General features: G+C 53.0%; 1 protein-coding gene across 1 annotated transcript; it reads right to left on the bottom strand.

Annotated features, from left to right (window-relative positions):
* Positions 1–1779: 1779 nt before the first annotated feature.
* DNAI2 (dynein axonemal intermediate chain 2) lies at positions 1780–27075 on the bottom strand. Its single transcript, XM_065910558.1, has 12 exons — positions 26893–27075; positions 24487–24648; positions 23043–23164; positions 18389–18531; positions 17303–17416; positions 12777–12916; positions 11381–11503; positions 7491–7714; positions 5854–5989; positions 5119–5265; positions 3847–4074; positions 1780–2035 (listed from the first exon to the last, which is right to left on the bottom strand). Exons 1-12 carry the CDS (start codon positions 27073–27075, stop codon positions 1907–1909), a joined length of 1851 nt encoding a protein of 616 aa, XP_065766630.1. The 3' UTR covers positions 1780–1906.

Genomic DNA, 27075 nt, shown 5'->3' with positions numbered 1-27075 from the left:
GGATATTTAGCAGCATCGGTGGCTTCTATCCATGGGACGCCAGTAGCGCCCTCCGACCAGTTATGTCAATCTGAAACGCCTCCAGGACTTCCCTGGTGGTCCCGGGGTTATGAATCCGCCCGCCGGTGCAGGGGTCTGACCCCTGTCCCGGGAAGATTTCGCATGCTGCAGGGCAACTGAGCCCGTGCACCCCTGACCGCTGAGCCCAAGGGCCCAGAGGCCGTGCTCCTCGACGAGAGACGCCGCTGCCATGAGAAGCCTCAGCACTGCCGCTAGAGAGGAGCCCCTGCCCTCGCCAACTGGAGAAAGCCTGTGCGCAGCCACGAAGACCCAGAGCGGCCAAAAATTAATTAATCAATTAATTAAAAAAATAAAAATGTCCCCAGGCATGGCCAAGTGTCCCACTGAAGGCAAAATCACCCCCTTGCCCCTCCATTGAAACTGCTGACCTTCATCGGGCAATTCTGGGGCTCCCTGCGTCCTCCCGCAGTGAGGGGCCCATCACAGGAGAGACCCCACAAAGCAGGATGTGGGATGTGCCAGCGGCCCCTCCCTGGATGCAGGCGGGCCAGCCCCTTCCTCCTCCTGGGAGACCGAGGAATGGGGTGCGTAAGGGCATAAGCTCTGGGGTCCCCGCTATGCCACTTGCTCCCACAAGACTCGGGCAGCCCTGTCCCTCGGGGTCTTGCTTGGCAGGCAGGTAGAGACTCAGGGATTGAAGGTGGTAACATCACCCCTTCTGGGGCTATCGCAAAGATCAAGTGCTCAATCCATGTGCCCCTTGCCGACTGTTTTATCATGGCAACTGGAATTTTTTCCTCTTTGGGCACAAGGGGCAGCTGACCCCGGGTCCTTCCCCGGTGAGATTCTTAACATAGGTGGTCTTTGAAAGGGCGCTTCCGGTCGCCCTGGGGACCAGCGGACACCTGCAGGCTGAACGGTGGCCCGGGACTTCTCCTGGCGCACGCCGGCTTCTGGGCTGCTCTCTGGTCCTACCGTTTCTGGTCGCTGACGCTCTGCTTTGCCGTGGTTTCAGGGCAGCCCGCCGCCCACGCTGCAGCCCCCGAGGACCTTGCACAGCACCCAGCCTGTGGTCACCTGCCACGCAGGCTCGGGTGAGCTGCCTGGGCTCCCGTCCCCGCGCCGACCCCCGTGAGCCCCGTCTCCGGCACGTGCCCACCTGCCTCCCAGAACCCGTCTCTCCCTCTGCTGAGGAGGAACAGTCAGAGCAGAAACCTTCCGGCGGCTTTATCAAAAGAACGACAGAGATAACTTGAAAAGCTCTGAGTACAGGAGGCATAGTAAGCACTAACCTTTAGTGCTGTCATTATTATTATTAATAATTTAACTTTACGAGCACGAAGATAGCAGAAAGTTCGCTGTGTTCACCAGGCTTGTTTGATCCGTTGTCTCTCACCCTTTTGGAGGTAAACATCTCCCAGGGAAGTTGCTTGGACAGACATCGTAGAAGTGGATAGGCTTTGTGTTCCCCAGCCGAATGTGGGTGGGGACGTTCAGTAAAGAAGAATGAGAGACCCCCCCACCCACCCACAGGCCTTCCCGAGGCCCGACGGTGGCCATGGCAAGCCCGGAGGAGGCTCTGCAGGCTTGTGAAGGGAGATGCTCATCGGGACAGCCCTTGGGAAGCTGAATCCACGGGGACGGTGGGGTTAGGGGAGCAGTCTGAGCTTGGCTGGGGACCAGCTCCGGGACGAACCTGGGCCCCTTCGCTCCCTCCGAGGGGCCTCGGGGGGTCGGTGGGGACTGGGGATCTGCAGAGCGAGGAGGGCTGGGTCAGAGTCCCTCTGCGCCTCCCGTCCCCTTTAAGGAAGGCGGTCAGCTCCCCCTTGTAACACCAGGGCGGTGCCCAGAGAGGGGATACAGGCGCGTGAGGGCTGGACTCCGGTCAGGGCTGACCTCCCAGCGCTGGACTCTCTTCACCGCCTCCTTCCTCCCCTTCACCGTCGCCTCTCTCCTCCTCCGCTTCTTCCTCTCCCTCCACCTCCTCATCCGTCTCCTGGCTCGGCTGTTTCAGCTACGGAAAGACAGCAGAGACTCGTTGGCAGGGGGCAGGCCTTCCTGGCACCGGGACGTTAACCCCTGAGCCCGGGAATGCCGGGCGCCCAGAAGACCATGCAGCCAGCACCCCGGCCTCAGGGGCTGGGAGGGTACTCGGCTCCGGCGGGCGTGGACGGCGGGCACCTGCCGCTTGCTGCCTGGGCGGCCGCGAGCTAGCTCCCCCGAGAGCCCCCCTAGGTCCCCTGCCCTAACGCCCGGTGTGATTCCTTCAGGGCAGTGGGCGGGATTCGAAATAATTCAGGGGAGGACGCAGCAGAGGATGCTCTGTTCTGACTCCAGCATGTCTGGCCAAGTGCACGGTCGCAGAGACGCGCAGGAAGCCTGAGGCGGGCGGCGGAGGGAGGGGGCCAGGCTCTGTGAAGCCCGACCCCTTCTGAGAGTCACTGTCTCCATCCAGAGTGCTCCAGTCGCTGCGGGGAGCACATTCAGGGTGCGGCAGGCACGGAGTCAGTGGCCGCATTGCACTTTGCCTGCAGACCTTCTGGACGGCCCAGCGTGGACGGTTGAGGGGGGTCCCAGGCCACAAGGTCAGAAAGCCGGGACTCCAGCCTCGCCTTGGCGCCCCCACCCCCGACCACCGGATGGTGAGAGAGTAAGGCCACTCAGATCCAACTGCGTCCAGGTGCAAAACGCGCCCACAGAAGTCACCACCTGTCTCGAGACCCAGCAACAGGGAGATGGATGTGGGGAGCAGTCACGAGATGGAACCGGTCAGCGCCTCCGTGTGCTCACCCACCTTCCGACCTGGCCACTCCCTTGCTGCCTGAGGACCGGCCACCCAGCCCCTCTTGCCGCTGCGGGCTGGCTTCGTGGGCCGGTGATGGCCTCACCCTTGCTTCAGCGCTCTGTTATCACTGCCTCGAACTTCTCAATCTTTTTTTTTTTTTGCCTGAGTGGCATGCTGGATCTTAGTACCCTGACCAGGGACAGAACCCGCACCCCCTGCAGTGGAAGCATGCAGTCTTAACCACTGGACCACCAGGCAAGTCCCCTAAACTGCTCTGTACGTTTTCCTTCCTCCCCTAAGTCTTGCCGACAAGCGCAAACGCTGTTCCACGCTCACTTCTCCCTGGCACACTGGGCTTTTACTCTTTCACATCTTAGCATCTTATCCCTGGGCCCCTGAAAGTAATGGTCCAGGCAGACCACATCTTTTCCTTCCTCTGTCCCCTGGTACCCAGGAGGGTCTGGAAGGTGACCAGACACCACCCTCATCACTCAGCCTCCTCCTATTCCAGATAGAAATGAAGGAATTAACAAGTGGAGTGACCAGCCCAGGCGACACGGCTAGGAAGTGCTCTGGCATAGGGCCATGGCTGGATGCTGCTGTCTAGTCGGCTCCGAGTTGGACCGACTCTTTGGCGTGGATGGCCGAGCTCAGGACCAGTGTCAGCTCCTCACGCCAGGCGGGGTCACCGTGGACCTCACAGCCCCCTCTCCACCCCCCAGGCCTCCAGGCCCCCTCTCCTCTCACGGCTCAGGTAGCCCGGGGTCCTCATCCAGTTGGTCATGCGCATGGAGTTCAAGGTGCCCTCTGGGGTGTGGGCAGAGGATTCCGAGAAGCTCAGGGAGCCGGAAGCCTGTTAGGAGACTTAGAATTCCCCAGGAGGAAGGGAGTCACTCTCTCCATTTGCCAGATGGACAAAGGAAGGTCCGCCTGGTGGGGCCACTTGCTCGGGGCCGCCCAGGAGGTCAGCAGGCAGGTGGCTGGGGCCCCATGGCTCCCTCCCGCCCGCCCCACCCCGAGCCCCCGCGCGAGGCTCCTACAGGTTTGGGCTTCTTCTTCATGGCTTCCACCTCCTTCCTCTTCAGCTCCGTGAAGATGATGTCGAAGAACTCCTCCTCGGCCTTGGTGACCAGCTCCTCCAGGTTCAAGACGGGCAGCTCGTCCCTCAGCTCGTCGTCCCGGCCCTCGGCCTTGCCCTTCTCCTTCAGGCGCATCTCCCGGTGCCTGGCCTCCAGGATCTTCTCCCGCCGCGTCTCGCGCTCGAATATCTGGGGCACAGGGACAGGGAGGCCGCGGTCGGGGTGGGCGGGCAGCCCCGGCTCCCAGCGTGGGGGCCAGTGGGCTCCCCTCACTCTGCTCAAGGCAGCCCCCCAGAGCCCCGCTCCAGGCTGATGGCAAGAAAGCGGGGGCTAAATACTGGGGCTCGCAGGGGGGAGCAGGGATGCCAAGTCACGCAGTTCCAAGGAGTTCCAAGACCCTGACGCCGGGGTGAAGCATGCCCTCTGGGGGCGTTCTGGGTGGTGTCCCTGGGACCCCGGAGGCCCAGCTCAGTGGGGGGACTGCATGCTCAGGCGGAGCCAGGAGGGCCTGCCAGGATCTCAGCACCAGGGCGTTTCAACCCTTCTGGGTGCCCCATGGCTCTAGGGAGGTGTTTCTAGGGCTCCCGGCCAGGGTGATGGATCTCAGCCCCCCAGCACCCCCTTCCCCCGAGCAGTCCCTTCCAGCTGCTTCTCTATTGGCATCAGCTAAGCCTTCTTTAGGGGCTTCCCTGGTGGCTCGGAGGGTAAAGTGTCTGCCTGCAATGCAGGAGACCTGGGTTTGATCCCTGGGTCAGGAAGATCCACTGCAAAAGGAAATGGCAACCCACTCCAGTACTCTTGCCTGGAGAATCCCATGGATGGAGAAGCCTGATAGGCTACAGTCCATGGTATCGCAAAGAGTCAGACATGACTTTCACTTTCTTTCAAGCCTTCCTCAGAGAGGCTTGGCTGCCCCAAACGCAGACTGTTTACAACTAGACAAAACGACTGAGTCATTCCGCTTGGACCTGCAGCGGAAGAAAATCAAAGCCTGGAGAAGTCAAGAGACTTGCCCAGGGTCGCTCAGCTACAAGCAGTGAAGCCTGGGCGGGTTCAGACACGGCCAACACCCATTTCTCAGGCCCGTTCCCTGACCACCCTCCTCCCGAATGTCCACCCACTTCCCAGGAGGCGGTGGAAGCACGTCTGCCCTTCTCTGACCGACCCACTCGGCCAGGCGGCCAGGCCAGGACCGGAGCCAGTGTGCCCGCCACGCCGGGGGCCTGCACCTACCGCGGAAGCCGTGTTCTTCTCATTTCTCTGGAGGGTGCACAGCCCGTTCGAGACCTCCAGCAGCGTGGTCGTCCCCAGCTGGGAGCCGCAGGCGATGAAGCACCCGTTGTCTTGCACCCGGAGGCAGAAGAGGGCTTCGTCACAGACCTGTTGGAGGGCCAGGCAGAGCCACGTCACCCTCTGCTCATCTGGTCATCTAGTTCTTGGAAAGGCTTAGGCTGGCGGGCCCATTCAAACACCGCTGGGGACTTCCCCAACCGTGGGGGACCCCAGCCTCAACCCACAGGAGGGCGTCCACACCCTAAGGTCTGCTGCAAGACCCTTTACTCCAGCCTCATCTCCCACCGTACCCCGCCCACCACACCCACTCCTTCAGTCCAGCCTCACTTTCTTTCCTTTTTTTTTCTAATGGCCACACAGGTAGGCATGTGGATCCTAGTTCTCTGACCAGGGATCGAACCCGTGCCCCCTGCATTGGAGGGCAGAGCCTTAACCACTGGACTGCCAGGGAAGTCCCTCCAGCGCCCCTTTCATGCTGCAGTTCCCCCAGCCCCGCTCTTTCCCACGGCCCCAGCCTGCAGGTCTCTCCCCACCTCTGCTGATAAGATAAGGCTGGCTCAGCTGGGAGGCTCAGCTGCCGGGAGCTCCCTCCCAGGCTTCGGAAGGAATAGGCCTGGGAGAGGAGAGGCCAGGCCTCTGAGGGCTTGGATGCACCGGGAGGGGGGTGTACATGACCTTCAGGCTGAGGGCGGGGTCGCACTGCTTGAACACGAAGTCCCAGATGTCCAAGGTCCCGTCCATCTTGGTGGTGAAGAACACCGCCGGCCTCACGGGGCTCCAGGCGCCATCCGTGAGATAAGCCATGTGGTACCTGTAGGGAGCCAGGCCCTCCGGTCAGGGACCACGGGGGGATTGGGACGCAGGGAGAGCCTGCTGAGCTGAGGTCCTGCTCATCCAGCCCCTCCCCGGCTCCTGGGTCTCAGCCTGGCCAGGAAGTTCTTCCTGGTGTCTGACTTCTAGCTGCGCCAGCCTCACCTCCCACGGTTCACAGTTTGCACTGTAGAGGGCTCTGGTGTTTCTCTATACCTAACTCAAGGGCACAGGCCTGGGCCTGGTCCCCCATGGGACCATGAAAAGGAGTCGGAGGAAGGAAAATCTGCCCAGAAACGTTCACGCTATTCAGATGAAGACAGGGCTATTCTGCCTACTTGATTTAACCTCGATTTTCAAAGATTTCTACAGCAAAAAATGAAACTGGACCCTTATGTTATAGACAAAACTGAATCTCAGTGAACTAAAGACTTAAACATATCATCTGAAACCATAAAGCTTCCAGAAGAAAACACAGAGGAAAAATTCCTTGACAGTGGCCTTGGCAATGAATCTTTGGATTTGGCACCAAAAGCATAAGCATAAGCAACAAACGCAAAAATAAGTATGTGGGATTGTATCTGCTTAAAAAGGATCAGAGCAAAGGAAATAGTCAACAGAACAAAAAGGCAACCTAAGGAATGGGGGAAAATATTTGCAAAACAGATATCTGATAAAGGTTTAACACCCCAAATATATAAGGAACTCATACAACTAAATGGCACAACATAACAAAACAAAATCAAATAACCCAGTTAAAAAAGCGGGCAAAGGACATGGACAGACATTTCTTCAAAGATGACAAGCAAATGGCTAACAGGTACGTGAAAAGATGCTCGACATCACCAGTCATCAGAGGAAGGTAACCAAAACCACAATGAGATATCACCTCACACCTGTGAGGATGGATAAATTATTAGAAAACCCAAAGATGAGTGTGGGTGAGGATGTGGAGAAACAAGAACCCTTGTGCACTGTTGGTGGGAATGCAAATTGGTGCAACCACCATGGAAAACAGTGTGGAAGGTCCTCAGTCCTGTTTCTGGGACTTTTTTTCTTTTTTGTTTTTGGCTGCGAAGCGTGTGGGATCTTAGTTCCCTGACTAAGGGATCAAACCCACATCCTCTGCACTGAAACCCTGGAGTCTTAACCCCTGGACTGCCAGGGAAGCCCCCCGTTTCTGGGTCTCTATCCAAAGGAATTGAAGTCAGGATCTTTAAGAGACACCTACCCCTCTTCCATGTTCACCGCAGCATTATTCACAATTGTCAGGATACAGAAACAACCCCAGTGTCCATCAATAGATGAATGGGCAGTGTGAAGTGGATTCCTTTCTGAAGTCGCTGAATCAAGCTATTTCCTAGCCTCAGCTCGGATGTTTGGAGAGGAACGTTTTCTCCGTCTTTATGGGTGGACGCACAGAGGCTCAGAGCCCCCTTGGGCTGGGCCCCCTGGTCCCGCCCGGCCCCGGCTCCCCTCTCCCGCCCCAATCTTCCCCTCACTTGGTCCACATGATGGACGACTCCCGGCTGTCCTCTGACCAGATGCGGGCGGTCCAGTCGCCGACGGTCAGGAAGTTCTTTGGGTAGAACGGGTTTCTCTGCAGGGCGTAGATGGGGCCGTGGTGGCCTGAGAAGGTACACACGATCTTCTCGGCCGGCGTCTTGCCCTTGCGGTTGCAGGAGATGACGATGCCTTGCTCGGTACCCACCATGAACTTGGTTGGCTGTGGAGGGGGTGCATGAGAGGAAGGCTCCATGAAACCTCAGCTCAGGGTTCAGCTGGCAAGGAGACTGGCTTTCCGGGGTCAGAGCGGTGGGACCAGCGGGGTGGGGGCCCAAAGGTGCTGAAACTGCCTTCGGTTGAGCTCTGCCCTGCTCCCTTTGTGGGGCTGCCCCCACTCTTGATCAGCTTGAGCAGATCCCACCCTTCTTTAGCACCTGCCCAAGGGCCCCACGAGTGATGAAGCCCCCCAGCCATCTGTTCCCTAGAGCTGCATCACCAGCCCTTCATGCAGCATCACGTGTGCACTAAGCATTTTGCAAAAAAAAAGATCCTGAATGTCCGTCTACACACAAAGTGAATGGCTGAATGAATCATGTGATCCATGAGTCTAGAAGAGCCCCCTCCAGCCCCCAGCTACTACTCACTGCAAACTTGGTCTTCAATGTATACCCATGTCCCATGATTGTTGCTGGAGTTTTTTGGTTCTTTGCTTTTTGCTTTGTTTTTTAAAATGTATTTGGCTGCGCTGGGTCTTAGCTGTGGCATGCGGCATCTAGTTCCCTGATCATGGATCGAGCCTGGGGCTCTGCATTGGGAGTTCAGAGTCTTAGTCACTGCACCCCCAGGGAGGTCCCTCCATAGCATCTTGACTCACAAGAGCTAAGAGGTAAGAGCCACCCAGTGTCCACATGAATGGAAAAAAAACCAAAATGTGGTCTGTTCACGTGTGTGTGTTAGTCGCGTGTCCGACTCTTTGTGATCCCACGGACTGTACCAGCCAGCCTGGAATTCTCCAGGCAAGAAGACTGGTGTGGGTTGCCATTCCCTGATCCAGGGGGTTTTCCTGACTCAGGGATCGAACCCGGGTCTGCTGCACTGTAGACAGAGTCTTCACCATCTGAGCCATCAGGGAACCCCAGTCTATCCATACAATGAGATATTATTTGGCCTCAAAAAAAAAAAAAAAAAAAAAAAGAGGAAAATTCTTCCACGTGCCACACTGTGGATAAACCTTGAGAGTATTGTGCTAAGTGAAAAACGCTCGTCACAAAAAGACAAACACAGTAAGAATTCACTAAAATGCATGAGGCACCCGGAGGATCCAATTTCATAGAGATAGAAAGTCGAAGGGACTGAGGGAAGGGGAAAGTGGGCAGTTTGTTGATTAAAAGATACAGAGCTTGTTTTGCAAGATGAGAAAGTCCTAGTTCTGGAGAGGCCACAGTGTCAATATACTTCACACTACTGAATTGTCCACTTAAGAATGGTTAAGGTGGAGACGTCCCTGGTGGTCCAGGGGTTAAGAATTCACCTTGAGTGCAGGGGACAGGGGTTCAATCCCTGGTCAGGGAACTAGGATCCCACATGCCGTGGAGCAATTAAGCTCATGAACCACAACTAGAGAGTCGATGCGCTGCAATGAAAGATCCCACTCGAAGCAACGGAGGTCTTGCGTGCCACAACTAAGGGCTGACACAGCCAAATAAATAAATATTTCTTTAAAAAAGAATGGTTAAGGTGGTATATTTTACATGATGTGTTTTTAAATTTCTTTTTTTAACCACAATTAAAAAGAACGGCTGGGCTACAAATGGAGGGCTTGCTTGCTTAGTTCTCAGTCATGTCGGACTGTCTGCGACCCCATGGACTGTACTCGCCAGACTGCTCCGTCCTTGGGATTCTCCAGGCAAGAATACTAGAGTGGGTTGTCATCTCCTCCTCCAGAGGATCTTCCCGACCCAGGGATCAACCCACATCTACTGTGTCCCCTGCATTGCTGGAGGATTCTTTATCCGCTGAGCCATTGGGGAAGTCCTATAAATGGGGTGGGGGGGGGCATTAAAGGAAAGTGAAGAGAGAGAGCTTGAGAGGCCCAGAAAAGTAAGGAATAAAGCCAGCTCCAGGGCCTCCGCAAGTAGGAAGGGAGATGAGCCCTCATGCCTCAGAGCCCTCGGTGGGGTGAGAGTGGAAAGCCCCGCCCTGGAGTCAGAGCCCTGGGTTTGAGCCCCGGCTGCTCTGGAGCAGGTGACTCACCTCCCTACTAAGACTCATTCTGTTTATCTGCAAAGTTGGGATAATGATAATCCCATTAGCTTACAAGACGGTCATGGGTGATTACACAAGTTCATCGCATCAGGCAGTTAGTTACAAGGGGCCAGCACCCGGTGTCCACTCAGCGACAAGGCGGGGGGCAAGTGGGGACCAGCGATGGTGTGGTCACTGCATCCAGCACTTGGCCTAGAAATCTCTGATTCCAGGACAGAGCCTTTTTCTGCATCCTCCCCACAGTGCCTGGGGCTTGGGGGGTGAGGGGTGTTCAGTAAAGTTGTCGTCCACCTCCCCCACCACATTCATCCCCCAGCTTGGGGTGGGGGAGGTACTCCCAGGGCAAGGATGGGGCCAGAGCCCGTCCACCTCCTAAGGGCCTGGGAATGATGTCGGCCTGGAGGCAAACCAGTGACGATCCCAGGAGGGGGTCAGGCCAGGAGCCATCTGGGAAGGTCATTTTATTGTTTTGGAGGGACTCTGCGTTTGAGCTTCCAGAAGCCTTCCTCCTTGGACACACCCACATGACTGCTTTGCTATTTCTTCTTTTTCTAAAAAAAAATTTATTTTTTATTTTTGGCTGTGCTGTCTTCACTGTGACTCGGGTTTTTCTCTGGTTGTGGCGATCGTGGCCTAGTCTTCATTGTGGTGTGTGGGCATCTCACTGCAGCGGCGTCTCTTGTGGTGGCGCACGGGCTCCAGGGCACGCGGGCTTCAGCAGTTGCAGCGTCTGGGCTCAGCGGTAGCAGCTCCCGGGCTCTGGAGCTGAGGCCCAATAGTCGTGGCCCCCGGGCTTAGCTGCTCTGCGGCACGTGGGATCTTCTCAGATCAGGGATCGAAACTGAGTCTCCTGCATTGGCAGGCGGATTCTTTACCACTGAGCCACCAGGGAAGCCACTATTTCTTATTTATCTTTCTTCTCTTTTTTTAGATTATTCATTTGGCTGTGTTGGATCTTAGGTGCAGCGCTTGGGCTCAGTAGCTATGGTTTGTGGGCTCAGTTGCCTTGTGGCATATTGGATCTTAGTTCATGGACCAGGGATCAAACCTGCGTCTCCTGCATTGGAAGGGGGATTCTTAACTGCTGGATCACCAGGGAAGCCCTCCGCTCTGCTCTTTACTGCTCCTTCTCAGTTACTAAATGCCATCAAAGGTCTGTGATCGTGTTTGCCCAGAGCAAACCCCAGATTGGGTTTGCTCTGATCTCATTTTCCTCTCCAACACCTCTTCTTTCCCCTCGGGGGGCGAGCTGCCAGCCCAGGGTCCCACATGAGGACATGAGGCGGGGACGGAGGCAGAGCCTGGCGTCCGAATGCTAATCCTGGACAGAGCTCTTCCTATAGAATGGGGCGTCTCTGGAAGCCGGTGCAGTCAGAAAGCTCGCCTTCTGATCAGCTGGGACACTCGACAAATGGTAACTCAGTGAATTAAAGGGGCTTTCTGCCTCTACTCTGCTGCCCCCTGCTGGAAAGAGGTTGCAAAGACCACACAGGTCTGGGGGGACCACAGAGGAAGGTCCAGAGCTCGAGGAGAGAAGTAACCTGGGGCCCAAGAGCCCCTGCCCTCGGCTCTGGCTGCCCCGGCCACGGAAGGCGGGGAAGGGGGATCAGGGGACACCCACCAGAGTGGACTCGAACTCCAGGGAGATGGCCCCCAAGGCGTGTTCCAGCTGTTCCTTTTTGGTGATGTCCATGACGACGACCTCCGTGGGCTCGCTCAACTTCCGGATGTCCCACCACATGACCTGGTGGGAGAGGGGCCGCTTTGAGGGCTGGAGTCCCGCAGTTCTTCCTCCCCACCTTCCTGGGGGTGTCGGACACCCAGCAACCGAGGGAACAGGCGTGCTTTGAGAATCGCTCCTCTGGTCCGTAGTCCTGGCTGATCATCAGAGTCCTGGGCAAGCTCCCTAAAATCCTGAAGCAGGCGGCCTCACCACAGACCTACCAAGTGAAACCTGCCAGGTGTGGGCCCTGGAGTCTGTATCCTTAAAGGCCTCTCACAATATGGCAATATATAGCAACATTCAAAACACACATATGCTTGACCCAGAAATTCCACTGCCAGGAACGTATGTGTATGCAGTGTGTGTGTGTACGCTTCATGCGCATGCAGTAATCGATATGCGAATACACTCTGTGCAGAAAAACAAGCATCGTATATTAACGCATATATATGGAATCTAGGAAAAAATGGTACAGATGAGCCTATCTGAAGGGCAGGAATAGAGACGCAGGCACAGAGAAGCAACGCGTGGGCATTGGCAGGGAAGGGGAGGATGGGACGAAGTGGGATAGTAGGACTGACATAAACACACTGCCATGTGTAAACTAGGAAGCTAGTGGGAACCTGCCAGATAGCACAGGAAGCTCGGCTTGGTGCTGTGATGACTTAGCTGCGTGAGCCGGAGGGAGGCTCCAGAGGGCGGGGGAATATGTATCCACATGGCTGACTCACTCTGTTGTATAGCAGAAGCTAACATAGCTTTGTAAAGCAATAATACTCCAACAAAAATATTCAACCCCTCCAGCACACTCTTTGCTACATTTTTGGTAACTACAAACTATTAAAATCCACTTAAATAAATTACAGCATATCCATAATTCATTAAGTCCTTAAATGGCATGGGGGCAGGCAGCACTTTATGAAATGTAAAATCAGCTTTGAGACATGCCGAATGAAAAACATCAAGTGCAAATCAACGTGCAAGGTGTACAGGAAGAGTGCAAAGACGTACACGTCTGCTCTGTATGCGGATGCTGAGCCTGGAGGCACGCGGAGAAGCTGGCGTAAGTGGGCGCCAGGGGAAGGGGGACTGGGAGGCTGAAGGCAGAGGTGGGGGGACGGCTTCACTTCCTGCCCTTCTGTACCTTTAGACTCGTGTTCCACAGGCATCTATTACCTATTGCTCGATTTTACAATGAAATGCAAAAGGCAACGCTCTTAGGTGATCCCCACAGGGGACCGTGTGACCACTGCTACTCCCCACTCCCTGGCCTCCAGCGCCTGGCTGCTCATACCTGCCCGTCCGTGGACGCCGAGAAACACTCCGTGCCCGTCTTCGACTGCAGCCAGATGGTGCCGTACACGGGGTCTCGGTGGCTAAACTCGATGGTGGACAGCTCTGCCACGAGGCTGCCCTTCCGCGTGTCCCAGCAGGCTGGCGGGGAAGGAGATGAGGGGGTGGGTGCTGGGGGTGCAGGCTTCCTGTCTCAGTGCAGGGAGCATGGGGTGGGGGTGCTGCTTGAGTTGGTTTGACAGGTACGGGTTCTTTTTTAAGAATCAGGGCTAAGTTCAAACCAGCCTGAGTCTCCTACCAGCCCCTGAAGCTCACTTCATTCATTACATCGGGGCCCTTAACATGTGGTGAGCATCACGCTGGGCCCTGGGGAAGCCACTAGGGCTTAGACAGGCACAGTCCTTAGGAGACCGGAAGGGAAATCTGCCAAGTTACAGCCCGTGCTGTGATTGCTCCAGGGGGAGACACAGGGAGGCAGTCAGGGAAGGCTTCCTGGAGGAAGTGAGGAAGAACTAAGATTGAGGAGGCGCTTCAGGATGGAGTGAGGCAGGGAAAGAGAGAGGAGCACCTCCATCCTGGAGAAAGTAAGAGCACTTAGTCAAATCTCTCCTGTTGCATCCATTCATTCCCTTTTGCCTCTGTACCTCTGCTGCTGACGATCAGAAAAGAAACTCAAGAGGGAGATCTATCCTTTCTTTGAATTCATTATTAGGATTTCATCTCTTCTGCTTTACCAAGAAAGACTCAAAGCTTATCTATATATTTTTTGTCCTGATGGATTCTGTCTTCATTTTCCCATGAATATATGGTGAGGACCCACCCTGTTACTCCGAGCTGTTTCTAAGGAAAGCGGGTTTTGTAATACAACAACAGACGTCCATGATCCGTAAATCTTGATTTATGGAATTCAAGTCTAAGGCATTTGGCCCTGCACCAGTCTGGCCCAGAAATGGGTTTTCTTAGCTCAGATTGCTCTGCTCTCGCAAAGCAGTGCTCGAGGGCAGGTCCCACTGTGTCTTTCTCATAGACAGCAGAGCCCCAGAGCCTGGGCTGGTCTGGGCTGGCAGGGAAAACCACTGAAAGGGGTTATGAGTGATGAGCGAGGCAGGGCTCCTGAATAACCATGGCCAAGTGACTCTGCTTCAGTCTTTCAGAGGCCTAGCACCCAGATAAAGCTGCAGGGAGATTTATGGGCTTCCCTGGTGGCGCTAGGGGTAAAGAATCAGCCTGCCAGTGCAGGACATATAAGAGATTCGGGTTCGATCCCTGGGTCGGGAAGATCCCCTGGAGGAGGGCATGGCAACCCACTCCAGTATTCTTGCCTGGAGAATCCCATGGACAGAGGAGCCTCGCAGGCTACAGTCTAGGGAGTCACAAAGAGTCGGACACACCTGAGTGACTAACACTTTCACTCGATGAGAGTCCACTTCCATTTCATCACAGAGGGGCTCCCTGGAGGCGGGGGCAGCAGGTCTAAAGAGGGAGGTCAGAGGTCTCAGGAGGCCAGGATTAAGGGTTTGCTACTTTAAGGCCAGGGGTGGCCAGTAGGCGGGAAACTTCAGGGCCACAGGGACAGGTTTCTTCTGAGCTCACATGGGATCTAAACATCAGTTTTCTGGGTGTCCCATCAGCAAAAATGGCAGAGTAAGGACCTCTGAGAATTCTCTGTTCCATAAAGTCCATGAGAATGTTGGCAAAATCGATGGTCAGAGTCAACTTTTCCAGAACTCTGGAAATCAGTCAAAGGCTGGCAGCAAATCAGAGTGTTTATTCAAGAAAAATAGCTGAATCTTGATAAGAATAGTAAGTTCTGTTGCATTTTGACTTGTCCCAGTTAAGATGCTATAATCTCCAGTTCTATGATAGCCTTGAAAAATAACACTCTGCCTTCCTGTTAAAAACCCAGTATCTTGGCAGCCACAGGATGGAGCAGAAGGGAGCTGGAGCTCTTTGAAAGTCTCCTATTCAAAGAGTTGTCACTGTTCGGCCTGTCTAGTGGCTCCCTGGAAGACCCCCTCCCTGTTCGCAAAGTTGTCTGTATTCAGCTTGACTCAGAGCTTCCCCAGGGAAAAGGGTCTTTAAAACAAGTCTATCTTAAAAATAATTAAAATTGCAGGCAACGGATTAACTTTGCAGCGTCCGGAAGTGGTGGGTAACAGGTGGGGTAAACAATACACTAACCAAAAAGCTTCAAAGGAAAAGCTGGAGAGTGAGATGCCCATGGGGGTCTTGAAAAGCTCTGATGCATCCCCGGGAAGCTAGAAGGTCCCAGGGCTGTGTGCACACTTTTGCTGTTGCTGTTGTTCAGTCATGTCTGACTCTTTGCGACCCCGTGAACTGCAGCACACCAGGCTTCGCTGCCCTTCACTATTTCCCAGAGTTTGCTTAAACTCATGTCCATTGAGTTTGGCATTGGCATCACCATGCCATCCAACCATCTCATCCTCTGGCGGCCCCTTCTGCTCCTGCCCTCAATCTTTCCCAGCATCAGGGTCTTTGCCAAGGAGTCGGATGTTCACACCAGGTGGCCCAAGTACTGGAAAGAACTGAGAAGGCCTTCAGCTCTCACCGCTGGCTGACCTGTAGGCTTGGGGCAGCGGATAAGGCAGAGCTGACAACTGTCTGGCTCTGTGCTGAAAGTATGCTCAACGCGCACAGAGGCCTCCAGGAAAGTCTGCGGAATTTTTTGGCTGTAGATGGCAACAAGCAGGAAACATTCATCTCAAGTGCACATGGAATATTCTCCAGGATAGATCCCAAAGTCTTAATAGATTTTTAAAGACTGAAATCACGAAAGCTATCTTTTCTTACCATAATAGAATACAACTAGAAACACCAGTAACTGAAGGAAAAGTACAAAGTTTACAAAAATATAGAAAGTAAACAACATACTCCTAAATAACCCATGGGTCAAAGGAGTGATCAAAGGGAAATTAGAAAATACAAAATGTATGAATATGGAAACACAACATACAAAAACTTAGTGTAGCTAAAACAGTGCTTAGAGGGAAATTATAACTTTAAACATCTGTATTTTTAAAAATACAAATCAATAATCTAAGCTTCTACTTTAAGAAATTTAGAAAAAGAAGAATAAGTTAAACCCAAAGTAAGCAGAAGGAAAGAAATAATAAAGATTAGGGTGGAAATAAATGAAATGGAGAATAAAAACCAACTTAGAAACATTAATAAAATAAAATATAAAGTTGGTTCTTTGAAAAGGAAACAAACTTTACCAACCCCTACCTAGACTGACCAAGTGAAACAGAAAGAACACTCAAATTACGAAGATCAGGAAAGCAGTAGGAGTCACTCCTGCCAACCTTACAGAAATGAAATGACTAGAAGAGAATGAACAATTATATGTCAACAAATAAAATTACCTGGACGAAACACAAAAATTCTAGAAAAACACAAGCTATCAAAACTGATCCAAGAAGAAATAGAAAACATGAGAAGACCTGTAACACATAAAGAGGTTGAATTTTCTATTTTAAAACCCCCAATAAGGAAAATCCTCAGACCAACCATCTGGTGAATTCTACCAAATATTTACGGAACAATGAATATAACTTCTTCACAAACGCCTTCAAAAAAAAAAAGAAGAGGAAGAACCACTTCTCCGCTCACTCTGTATGGCTGGTGTTGCTGACACCCAGTACCATACATAAGGGCTTCCCAGGTGGTGTTAGTGGTAAAGGACCCGCCTGCCAATGCAGGAGACGTAAGAGATGCGAGTTGTAACCCTGGGCTGGGAAGATCCCCTGGAGAAGGAAATGGCAATCCGCTCCAGTATTCTTGCCTGGGGAATCCCGTGGACAGAGGAGCCTATAGAGCTGTAGGCCATGAGGTCGCAGATTCGGACAGGACTGAGCGACTTGGCACGCATTACGCACCTCGTCATATAGGTCCTCCTGACCGCCTCTCCGGAGATGGAGGTCCCCAGTGATGTCACCACCCCTTCGCCTCTAGTCACCTCAGCCTGGCTCAGGGCATGCTGTGTGCTCGGCCGCTCAGTCGTGTCTGACTCTTCGCTGCCCCATGGACCGCAGCCCGCCAGGCTCCTCTGTCCGTGGGCTTCTTCAGGCAAGAGTACTGGAGGGGGTTGCCACATCCCCCTCCAGGGGATCTTCCCAACCCAGGGAGCGAACCCACGTTTATCTATTGCAGGTGGATTCTTTACCATCTGAGGCATCAGGGAAGCCCTGCTTCAGGGTGGGTACACAGTAAGCGTTCCTTGACTTTACTTGACCTATATTTTTCTTAACTTTTAATTTTGAACTAACTTCAGACTCACTTGAACTTTTACACCTGAAGACGCTGATGAGGCAGCAGCAAAACTTGTCTCGCCCTGACGCCTGAAAGCTGCGGGAAGTACCCCCTGACTCTGTCCTCCACGGCAAGCCTGGCCTGGCAGGTGGACCCTGGCTGGACCGCAGTGGAGCCGGGCTGCCTCAGAGCCCGGGGGGCGGCTGGGCTGGCACCTAGTTAAGCACCCGGGTGGTGGTGGGGGAAGCCCTTCCTTACCGATCTGCCCATTGTAGCAGCCTGCCAGGAGCACGTGGGAATCTTTGGGGTTATACTCCAAGGTGACAAGAGGAGAAGACGGCTTGAGGGTGATCTCTGGCCTGTTGGGGTTTTCTATAAGGCGGAACAAAAAACATGTATACTACCAGACCTGGAAAGAAAAGGACACAGTCAAACAATTCAACCGCTTGTCCAGGGCGGGGGCGGTGGGGCAACGCTAGGAAGCCCTTCTCCTGGCTGCAACACTGGTCCTCAGGGACCAGCCTCTAGCCCTAGAGGCTCTTCTACAGATGTTATTTTTTGGGAATCAAGTATGTGTGTGTGTGTGTGTGTGTGAGAGAGAGAGAGAGAGAGAGATTGTCATTCTAACCCATCTCCCAGGTTGGTATAAAGTGAGGTTTGGACCCTAAGGCTTTTTCAAAAAGCTAACTCTCCCCTGATTTGTGTGAACCGGTCGCCCTGTCTGTAGACGGAGGATGATGGAGGGACAATAGCGTCTGCCCATGGGCGGCAGTATGAGTTGGCTGAGCGGCTCAAGAGTGGGAAGTGCTCAGCTCCGTGCTGGGCGCCCACACCTGCTCCTAAGAGCTGACGCTCATTTTCGCAGTGACAGTGATGAGCGATGCCATTGGCGCCCCCATCACCTGCCACCTGCCCGGCTCTGCTGCGCAGTGAGCCCCTCTGTCAGCCGGGGTCCCCGCTCCCGGGTGGACACACTACCCTATCGGCCAGGAATTAGGGACAAGCGCCCAGACAGGCGGGACGGGGGGTCCCCCCCGCCCCCCGGCTCCCTTCTCAATCTGCTGGGGACTCTCCGATAGGCCCTTCAGGGACCCAGAGTTGGGACTCCAGGGGTCTGGTCTTGAATGCCCTGATTCAGGATCCGGAAATGAAGGGAGTTCTTGCTTCTGCTGTGGCTTCGCTTGACTGCATCTGAACCCGGGCAGGGAAAGGATGAGCCGCTGGCTTCCTCCAGGGCCTGGGATCCTAGCACGGGACCAGCCGCTTCCACCTCCCCCCGTGCGTTCGCTGGCCTCTGCCCGGCTCCGTCTCCTTCCCGGGTCACCTATCCCCTCTGCGGCTCACCCAGGTCCCAGATGTACGATTCGCTGCTCATGCCTTCGGGTGCCCGTTGAAAGTTCAAGCAAGAATACGCCACTGCCAACTTCCTGTTGCCATCGGGATGCCAGGAGACATGCGTGGCTGGCCGCTTAATTTCCTGGGGGTCCCTTTAGAGGAGGGCAAGAGGGCAGAAGACCGGAGTGCCAGGCTCCCCAGACTTCCTATTCATATTTGCTCATTTTTTTTTCTTAAAAGAATTCAAATGTCTTTAAATATTCACTAGGAGAAATTCACTTTTAAAAACAAAGCCTCCAGGACTCCCTTAATTGGAAAACTGATCTCACAACCACAAACAGAAACTAATAAAAGAGAGAATGGAAATAAATTTTTAAATTTCGGTCTGATGTCTTCATTTGCTGAAAGTTCTGAGCCTGAGGCTTGATCTCTCATTAATATTAAACGATGAAGGAAGATGAAGAATCCGGCTCTTTGGTATCTGCCCAACTGAACTGAAAACTTCTATCCACACAAAAGGCTGCATGCAGAGGTTTACAGCAGTAGTGTTCACAACTGCCAAAACTTGGAACCAACTAAGATGCCCTTCAGTAGGTAAGTGGATAAATTGTGGTACATCCAAACATTGTTAGTACTCAGCATTAAAAAGCAATGAGCTATCAAGCCATGAAAAGACGTGCTGGAAACTTAATGAACTCTGTTAGGAGAAAGAAACCCATCTGAAAAGGCTACCTGCTGAATGGTTCCAACTAAATGATATTCTGGAAAAGGCACGACCACGGAGCCAGGAAAAAGATCAGCTGTTGCCAAGGGTTTGGGGGCAGGGAGGGATAAATAGGTAAAATACAGGGGACTTCAAAAATGTATTTTCGTTTATTTGGCTGCACTGGGTCTAAGTCGTGGTACAAGGGATCTAGTTCCCTGACTGGGGATTGAACCTGGGCCCCCTGCACTGGGAGTTTGGAGTCTTAGCCATTGGACCACAGAGGATTCTTTTCCAAAGGAAATATGTCGATTTACAGTGTTATATGAGTTTCAGGTGTGCACAAAGGAAATATATATATATATATATATATATACACACATATTTTTTTCAGATTCATTCCCATTTAGGTTGTTATAAGATATTAAGGGGCTTCCCAGGTGGCTCGGTGATAAAGGATCTACCTGCTCATGCAGGAGACGAAGGAGACCTAGCTTCAGTCCTGGGTCAGGAAGATCCCCTGGAGGAGGAAATGGCAACCCACTCCAGTATTCCTGCCTGGGAAATCCCGTGGACGGAGGAGCCTGGTGGGCTACCATCCACGGGGTCACAGAGAGTTGGACACGGCTGAGCACACAAGATACTGAATATAATTCCCTGTGCTGTTCTGAATGTCCTTGCTATTTATTTATTTTACACATAGTAGTGTAGATCTTTTAATCCCAAACTTCTGATTTATCCTTCCCCTTTTCCCTTTGGTTAACCGTTTGTTTTCTACGTCAACACAGGGGACTTTCAGGGCAACGAAACTATTCTGTATATTGGGATCTGTGACACCAAGAGGGAATCCTAATGTGAACTATAGACTCCGGGTGTGCTGTAGGCCGAGTGCATCCCCCCAGACCTCATAAGTTGAAGCCTAATCGCCAGTGTGCTGGAATCCAGAAGTGGGGCCTTTGGGAGGTGATTAGGTGGTGAGGGTGGAGCCCTTATGAATGGGATTAGTGCCCTTACAAAAGAGGGTCCAGAGAGACCCCTCACCCCTTCTGCCCTGTGAGTTCTCAGCAAGAAGGTGGCTGTCTCTGAATTATTAATAAAAATCGAGCAGTGACAATTTTGAAACATCCAGTGGTTAGGACTTGGTGTTCTCTCTGCTGGGGGCCTGGGTTCAATCCCAGATCAGGGAACTAAGGTCCCACAAGTTTCGAGAAGCAGTCAAAAAAAAAAAAAGAAAGAGTCCTCACCAGATACGGAATCTGACCTTGCTGGCACCCTGGGCTCAGACTTTCATCCCCCGGAGAGGTGAGGAATGCATTTCAGTTGTTTGTAAGCCACCCAAGTGACGGTATTTTGAGGCGGCAGCCTGAGCAGACTCAGGACAGGGTGTAACGATGTCAGTGTGGCTCTGACCGTGACAAATGTCCCACCTACGGGGTGGGGGCGGCAGGAGATGCTGACGGTGGGAGAGGCGTGTGGGTGGGGGGAGGATGGGTGTGCGGGAATTCTCTGTTCTTTCTGATCAGTTTTGCTGGGAACTAAAACTGCTTAAGAGAGTGCTGTGGGAAAGATGCAAGGTATTCTCCTTACTTGTTGCAAGTAATCATTCTTTCTTTCTTTGGGGAAAAAAAAAACAACTGCTCAAAAAAAATTAGCTCGATTTGGTGGCTCAGATGGGAAAGCGTCTGCCTACAATGTGGGAGATCTGGGTTCAATCCTTGGGCCAGGAAGATCTCCTGGAGAAGGGAATGGCAACCCACTCCAGTACTCTTGCCTGGAAAATCCCATGGACAGAGGAGCCTGGTGGGTTACAGTCCATGGGGTCACAAAGGGTCGGACATGACTGAGCAACTTCACTTTCACTTTCAAAAAATGAAAGGGGAGAGACAATGTGTAATAGTGAAAAAAGGATTAAAGAGGTAACGGCCCCCGTGTGGACACAGAGGGGGAGGTGGGGAGAACTGAGCGAACAGCACTGACGTACACACGCCTTGACTACCGTGTGTAAGAGAGACAGCTAGTGTGAGCTCAGCTTGGCACGCGGTGATGACCTGGGGGGAGGGACTGCTGGGGGCACAGAGAGCTCCAAGCAGGAGGGGATCTATGCACACACATGGCCAAGTCACTTCACTGCACAGCAAACTAACACAACACGCTAACGCAATTATACTCCAATGTTTAAAAATTAAGTTAAAAAAAAAAAGACTTCACGGTCCCAAGCTGACACTTTGTCACGGAAGCCATCGGAAGAAATGAACACAAGGGGGAAATGAAGTAAGCTTCTGGTCATGTGGCTCATCCACTTCACTCCTCCCTGCGGGCATGGTTAAAGCAGAAGGTTGAGTCCCATCCTCGGTTGGGTCACCCACCCACTGAGAGCCCTGGGCACGTCTCCTCCCTGGGGCCGGTTTCCTCATCTGTCAAACGTGGAGGTTGGAGGTGATGATTCCTGATGCATCAGCCCTCTCGGGTATCCATACGTAAGGTCAGACCCCAGCAGGGCTGGGGCAGCAGAGCAGACGGCCCCCGCCCTGCCCTGGCCCCTCTCTTGCATGCCCATTGCTAGAAGTCCGCAGGGCCCGCCATGACTCAGCCCTGGATCAGAAGAGTCCCGGCTGCTCGTGCTCGGACCGGGTCAAACACTTTCCAGGTGGCAGAATGAATCCCCTAGAGTTGGCGTTTGATGCTAGTGGCTTCCGAAATCACAGGTTTTCTCTGCATGTTCGAGAACACACACTTGCACGTATGAACATATGTATACATATACGGATATATACATGCACACATGCACATATACATAGGTATGTTTGATTTTCATTTTTGGTGCATAATTGCCTTTCCACGTTATGTTGGTTTCCGCTGTATAATGAACCGATCAGCTGCATGAATACAGACATCCGCTCCCTTTTGGACTTCCCTCCCACCCCTCGAGGCCATCACAGAGCACCGAGCCGAGCTTCCTGTGCCTTGCACACGAGAGTGGACACACGTCAGTCCTCGTCTCCCTATTCACCCACCCTGCCCTCCCCCACTGTGTTCACAGGTTCGCTCTCAGCATCTGCAGCTCTGCTCCTGCCCTGCAAAGAGGTTCATCTGTGCCATTTTTCTAGATTCCACGTACGAAATCTGTTTTTCTCTTTCTGATTTACTTCACTCTGTATGACAGACTCTGGGCCCACCCACGTCTCTACAAAATGACCCTATTTCGCTCTTTTTAGCGGTTAAGTAATAGCCATTGTATATATGTACCGCATCATCTTTGTCCATTCATCTGTCATTGGACATTTAGCTTGTTTTACCCAGGTATATTTTAAACAAAAGGCAGTGCTTTCTGCACACTGTTCGGTGTCTTGATTTGGTTTGGCTTTGCACGGCAATCTCGGAAACTCTCGCCTAAGGAGCTGCCTCACTGGTTCAGACGGCTGAGCGGTAGTCAGCGTGCGGGCACAGCAGAATTGCTGGAACCAGCCCTGCTGATGGGTTTATTGTGCTCCCAACCTCTGGCCAGTGCACACCCTGCTGCAGCGAATATCCAGTGATCTCACACACGTGTCTATGGGCTAAGCTTCTGTCACACTGCTGTCCTTGGAAGTTATTCCAGGCAGACTCCCGAGTGCTAGGGACAAGGGTCTTTTTTGCTCACAGTGCAGCCAGATCACGGATGTCTGGTGCTTTGGACCTTCTCCACACAGTATGAATCGACCACACGTGTACTCAGCTTTGCAAATTTGCTTTAGTCTTTCCTGAGACTGACTCTCTCCTCCCTGTCCACCCATCAGGCCTGCCTTCAGGGTAGGGACCACTTATCTATTGGGCATTTTATTGCTCTGCCCCTTATTTAGTTCAGAGCACAGAGGGCATTATCTCCATGGCATGGAGTGATGGGTAAGGGGTCCCCTTTGGAAGCACCCATCCACAGGGGTGACAGAGGTCGGCCAGGCACCTGCCTAGCTACAGAGGTACCTGAAAACATTGATGGTTTTAGCTGAGGGGGCCTCGTCCGTCACCTCCACCGCGTCCTCATCGTCAAAATACTCCTGGTAGATGTCGATGGCGTTATTCTGTTTGATACAGTGCTCCATGATCTGCAGGGGACACAGCGGGAGTCCTTAGTGGTAAAGGGGGGTCTTTCAGCTGAGATGGAGTCTGGGAGGGATGAGAAATATCCCGCAGTCGTTTCCCATCCTTCCAGGACACGAATTTCTAATGGGGGCAACATCTACCCCGCAAAAGGGTGGAAATTGGTTCCAATTGTTTTCAAATTGCTTCATGGGGGTAAAATAATATCACTTTTTTTTTTTTGTACAAAGCACAGACATACATTTTGTGGTGGTTGTTCAGTTGCTAAGTCGTGTCTGACTCTTTGCAACCCCGTGGACTGCAGCACGCCAGGCCTCCCAGATATACATATAGTACATAAATATACAGTACACCTTTGGTATTGCATTTTCACTGCGGTGGGGATTTGTCTAAAAAGGCTTGTTGAGAGACAGCAATGAAAAAAAAAAAGGTGAAGAAACACAGTTCCAGCCAAACAGAATTAGGAGCCACCCTGTATATGGCATCCATCTCCTGTTTCCTCCATCCAGAAGGCCCTCCCCCATTATTCCAAATGTCCAACAAGGAAAAACCCAAGCTCAAGGGCCTCCTCCTCCAGGAAGGCTCCCCTGATACCTTCAGCAGGAAATCAACTCTCCCTCCTTATGGGGCAAATAGCAAAGCACTTCTGCTCTTACAGCCTTCCTTTCAATGTTAGATTGTGTGGTACATGCATGCTCAGCTGTGCCCCACTCTTTGAGACCTCATGGACTGTAGCCCACCAGGCTCCTCTGCCCATGGGATCTTTTCAGGCAAGAATACTGGAGGGGGTTGCCATTTCTTTCTCCAGGGGATCTTCCTGTCCCAGGGATTGAACCTGCATGTCCTGTGTCTCCTGCACTGGAGGTAGATTCTTTACCTGCTGAGCTGCCTGGGAAGCCCCTGTTAATACTGTGATGTCTCTGTTTTTGTCTTTGGCTTCCGGTGGCTCACAACTCTTCAGGGTGGGATATATGTGAATTTCATTTTTGCAATCTCTACTGCACTTGGCAAAGGCCAGAAGCTCCATCCAAATGTGCTGAATGAATGAATGATCCCTATTGGCATGTAGCTGCTGGCTGGGGTCCCTTGGGGGTCTCTTTGCCCAGAGGGTTTCCCACTTTCCTGATTCCTCCTAAAGCCTGTTCAGTCACTGGACCTCCCTGCCTTACCCTTGGGTCTGCTGTGTGGACCTGCCTACCTGCTCCCAGACCAAAGGTTCCATATGGTACCAAGTGTCCGGCCTCAAGGAGCTGTAACTGCTGAGCCTGACATGCAGTTGGGGAAGCAGTGATGGCTGAGACCCTGACCCAGCCGAAGGAAGCCTTACCGAGCCCAGCTGCATGATGGCATTGATGTAGTTCTCGTCCTTCTCCACCTTCTTCCGGAAGCGGATCGTCTGCTCCAGCTCCAGGGGGTTCACATCCTTGGGCCAGCCGCCCTCGATGTGGTTAACCCCCCGGGTCTCCATCTCAAAGCGCTCTGTGTTGGCCTAAACAGAGAGTCACAGGTGAGAAGACGCCCGGCCCTGGTGGAAGCATGTGGCCACTTCTGCAAACCAGAGTCCTGGGGTTCCTGGGTCCCTGAGCTCTGAGCACTCAGGGAGGGACTCATGAGGTATCCTTGACTGGAGCCACAATGTCTTCAGGTACCAGCAAGGAACTTTCTGGTCCTCAGGGGGTCACAGGCAGTCATAAACGTGCCAGCCTGTGGAGTTAGCAACAGCCACTTTGCAGTTGATGCCGGTGGCCAGGAGAAATCCAGTTCTGACCTGACTGCAACCCTAAAAACCCAGAGGAGCCCACCCACCCATCTGCTCCGTGAGACCCCAAAGGACAAAGATTCGAATCCTACCATTTACAGTGAGATGGGAATCGAAACATAAAAACACCTAAGAGTTTGGATTCGCTTTGCTCAATCTCTGTTGCAGCGAGGATGTTAGAGATGCAGTTTTACCCTTTTTAAACTTACCTCTGCCTCCTTTTCAGTCCCCTCACCCCGCATCTCTTCAATTGTGATAAAACACACACGTGCTTCCCTAGTGGCTCAGACGGTAAAGAGTCCGCCTACCAACGCAGGAGACGCAGGAGACCCAGGTTAGATTCCTGGGTCAGGAAGATCCCCTGGAGAAGGGAATGGCTACCCACTCCAGTATTCTTGCCTGGAGAATTCCATGGACAGAGGAGCCTGGAGGGCTACAGTCCACAGGGTTGCAGAGCCGGACACGACTGAGCGACTGACATGTTCACAAAATACACATAGCATCACGTGCACCATTTGGGGGCTTTCCTCGTGGCCCAGTGGCTAAGACTCCGCAGCCCCAGTGCAGGCAGGGGGCCTGGGTTCAATCCCTGGTCAGAGAACGAGATCCTGCATGCCACAACGAAGACCCGGAGCAGGCAAGTTAACACACGAACATTTTTAAAAACAAAATCTACCATTCTGACCATTAAAAAAATGCTCAAGTTAGTGGCATTAGGAACATTCATGATGTCGGGCAATCATGAGCCCTGTCTAGTTCCGGAACTTTCTCTTCTCCCCAAATGGGGCCTCCACACTCACTGAGCTCTCAATCTCACTTCCTTTATAAGCCATTTCTCACAGAAGCTAGAAGTCTCAACAGGGCGGAGCCGCTGGCATTGGAGACGCCAGTGTGGCTCGGCCTTCGTGCCTGCCCTCGTGTTTGGGGGCTGCCATGCGCAGGACTGCTCTGGTCCCAGGGATGTCAACTCACCCTGGGAAGCAAGAGAGTCAATGTGTTTGAACTGAAAGTTACTGGAAACACTCATAATGTGTTTTGGCCAAATCAGTGTGGTTTTCATGCTGCTGATTTAGGAACGTGACAACAGGGTTATCCCCTCCATCTAATCTTCTCCCGGCAGTTGTTGACATAATTGGGAGCTGATCACCTGCTTCAGACAGACCGGGAGATATCTGGGATTTTGAACAGCAACATGACCCTCAGTTCTCTTATCTTAGAGGCACCTCTGACCAGAACTTTCTATGGGGCCGTTTCTCTCTCACAAGCTGGGCAGGTCCTGCAGGTGTGAACCCCTGGCCCCCTCAGATACCTCTCCCAGCTGTTACTGTGCAGTCACTCAGCTGTGTCTGACGCTGTAAAACCCCGTGGACCACAGCACGCCAGGCCTCCCTGTCCCTCACCATCTCCCAGAGTTTGCCCAGGTCCATGTTCACTGCATTGGTGATGCCGTCCAGCCGTTTCATCCTCTGACGCCCTGTTCTCCTGCCCTCAGTCTTTCCCAGCATCAGGGACTTTTCCAGTGAGTCGTCTGTTCATATCAGTTGACCAAAATACTGGCGCTTCAGCTTCAGCAACAGTCCCTCCAGTGAATATTCAGGTTTGATCTCCCTTAAGATTGACTGGTTTGATCTCCTTGCCGTCCAAGGCACTTTCAGGAGTCTTTTCCAGCACCACAGTTCAAAAGCTGCACCTAAAACAACTCTAGCAAGAGTCTTAGAGGGGAGGCCAGAGAGAGAGAGCATCTTGATTTGCATTTGCCTGGCCTAGGGGGTGGTTGGTGCTGGGGCCTGTCCTGACCCTGGGCACCAAGCTGGGACTGGGGGCGATTCTGCCCTCACACATCCAGCATCCGCACTGGTCCACTCTAACTGGCTTTCCAGGGGAATGGAGTCACGCGGTCCCGCTTACCAGCCCTGACCTGCCACCCTGCCAGACCACACCTCCACTGGCCCGGCCCTTGGCTCAGCGACCCACCTCATGTTCTGACATGCTGGTGGAACACTGGATGCCCGTGTCCACCGGGTTCCGCTCTACGAACTGCTCGGCCAGCTCGGGGTTGGGCGGGATGTCGATGTTCAGCTCTGCCTGGCGGTCGGAGAAGTTGCATTGCTTCCCAAACTCGCTGCGCTTCTTCACGTACACGTACACAATCTCCAT

Source organism: Muntiacus reevesi, chromosome 18, assembly GCF_963930625.1.
Source record: "Muntiacus reevesi chromosome 18, mMunRee1.1, whole genome shotgun sequence".
In the NCBI taxonomy this organism is placed as follows: Eukaryota; Metazoa; Chordata; class Mammalia; order Artiodactyla; family Cervidae; genus Muntiacus; species Muntiacus reevesi.
Note: the sequence above shows the minus strand (reverse complement) of the source record. Positions and strands in the feature narration are given on the sequence as shown.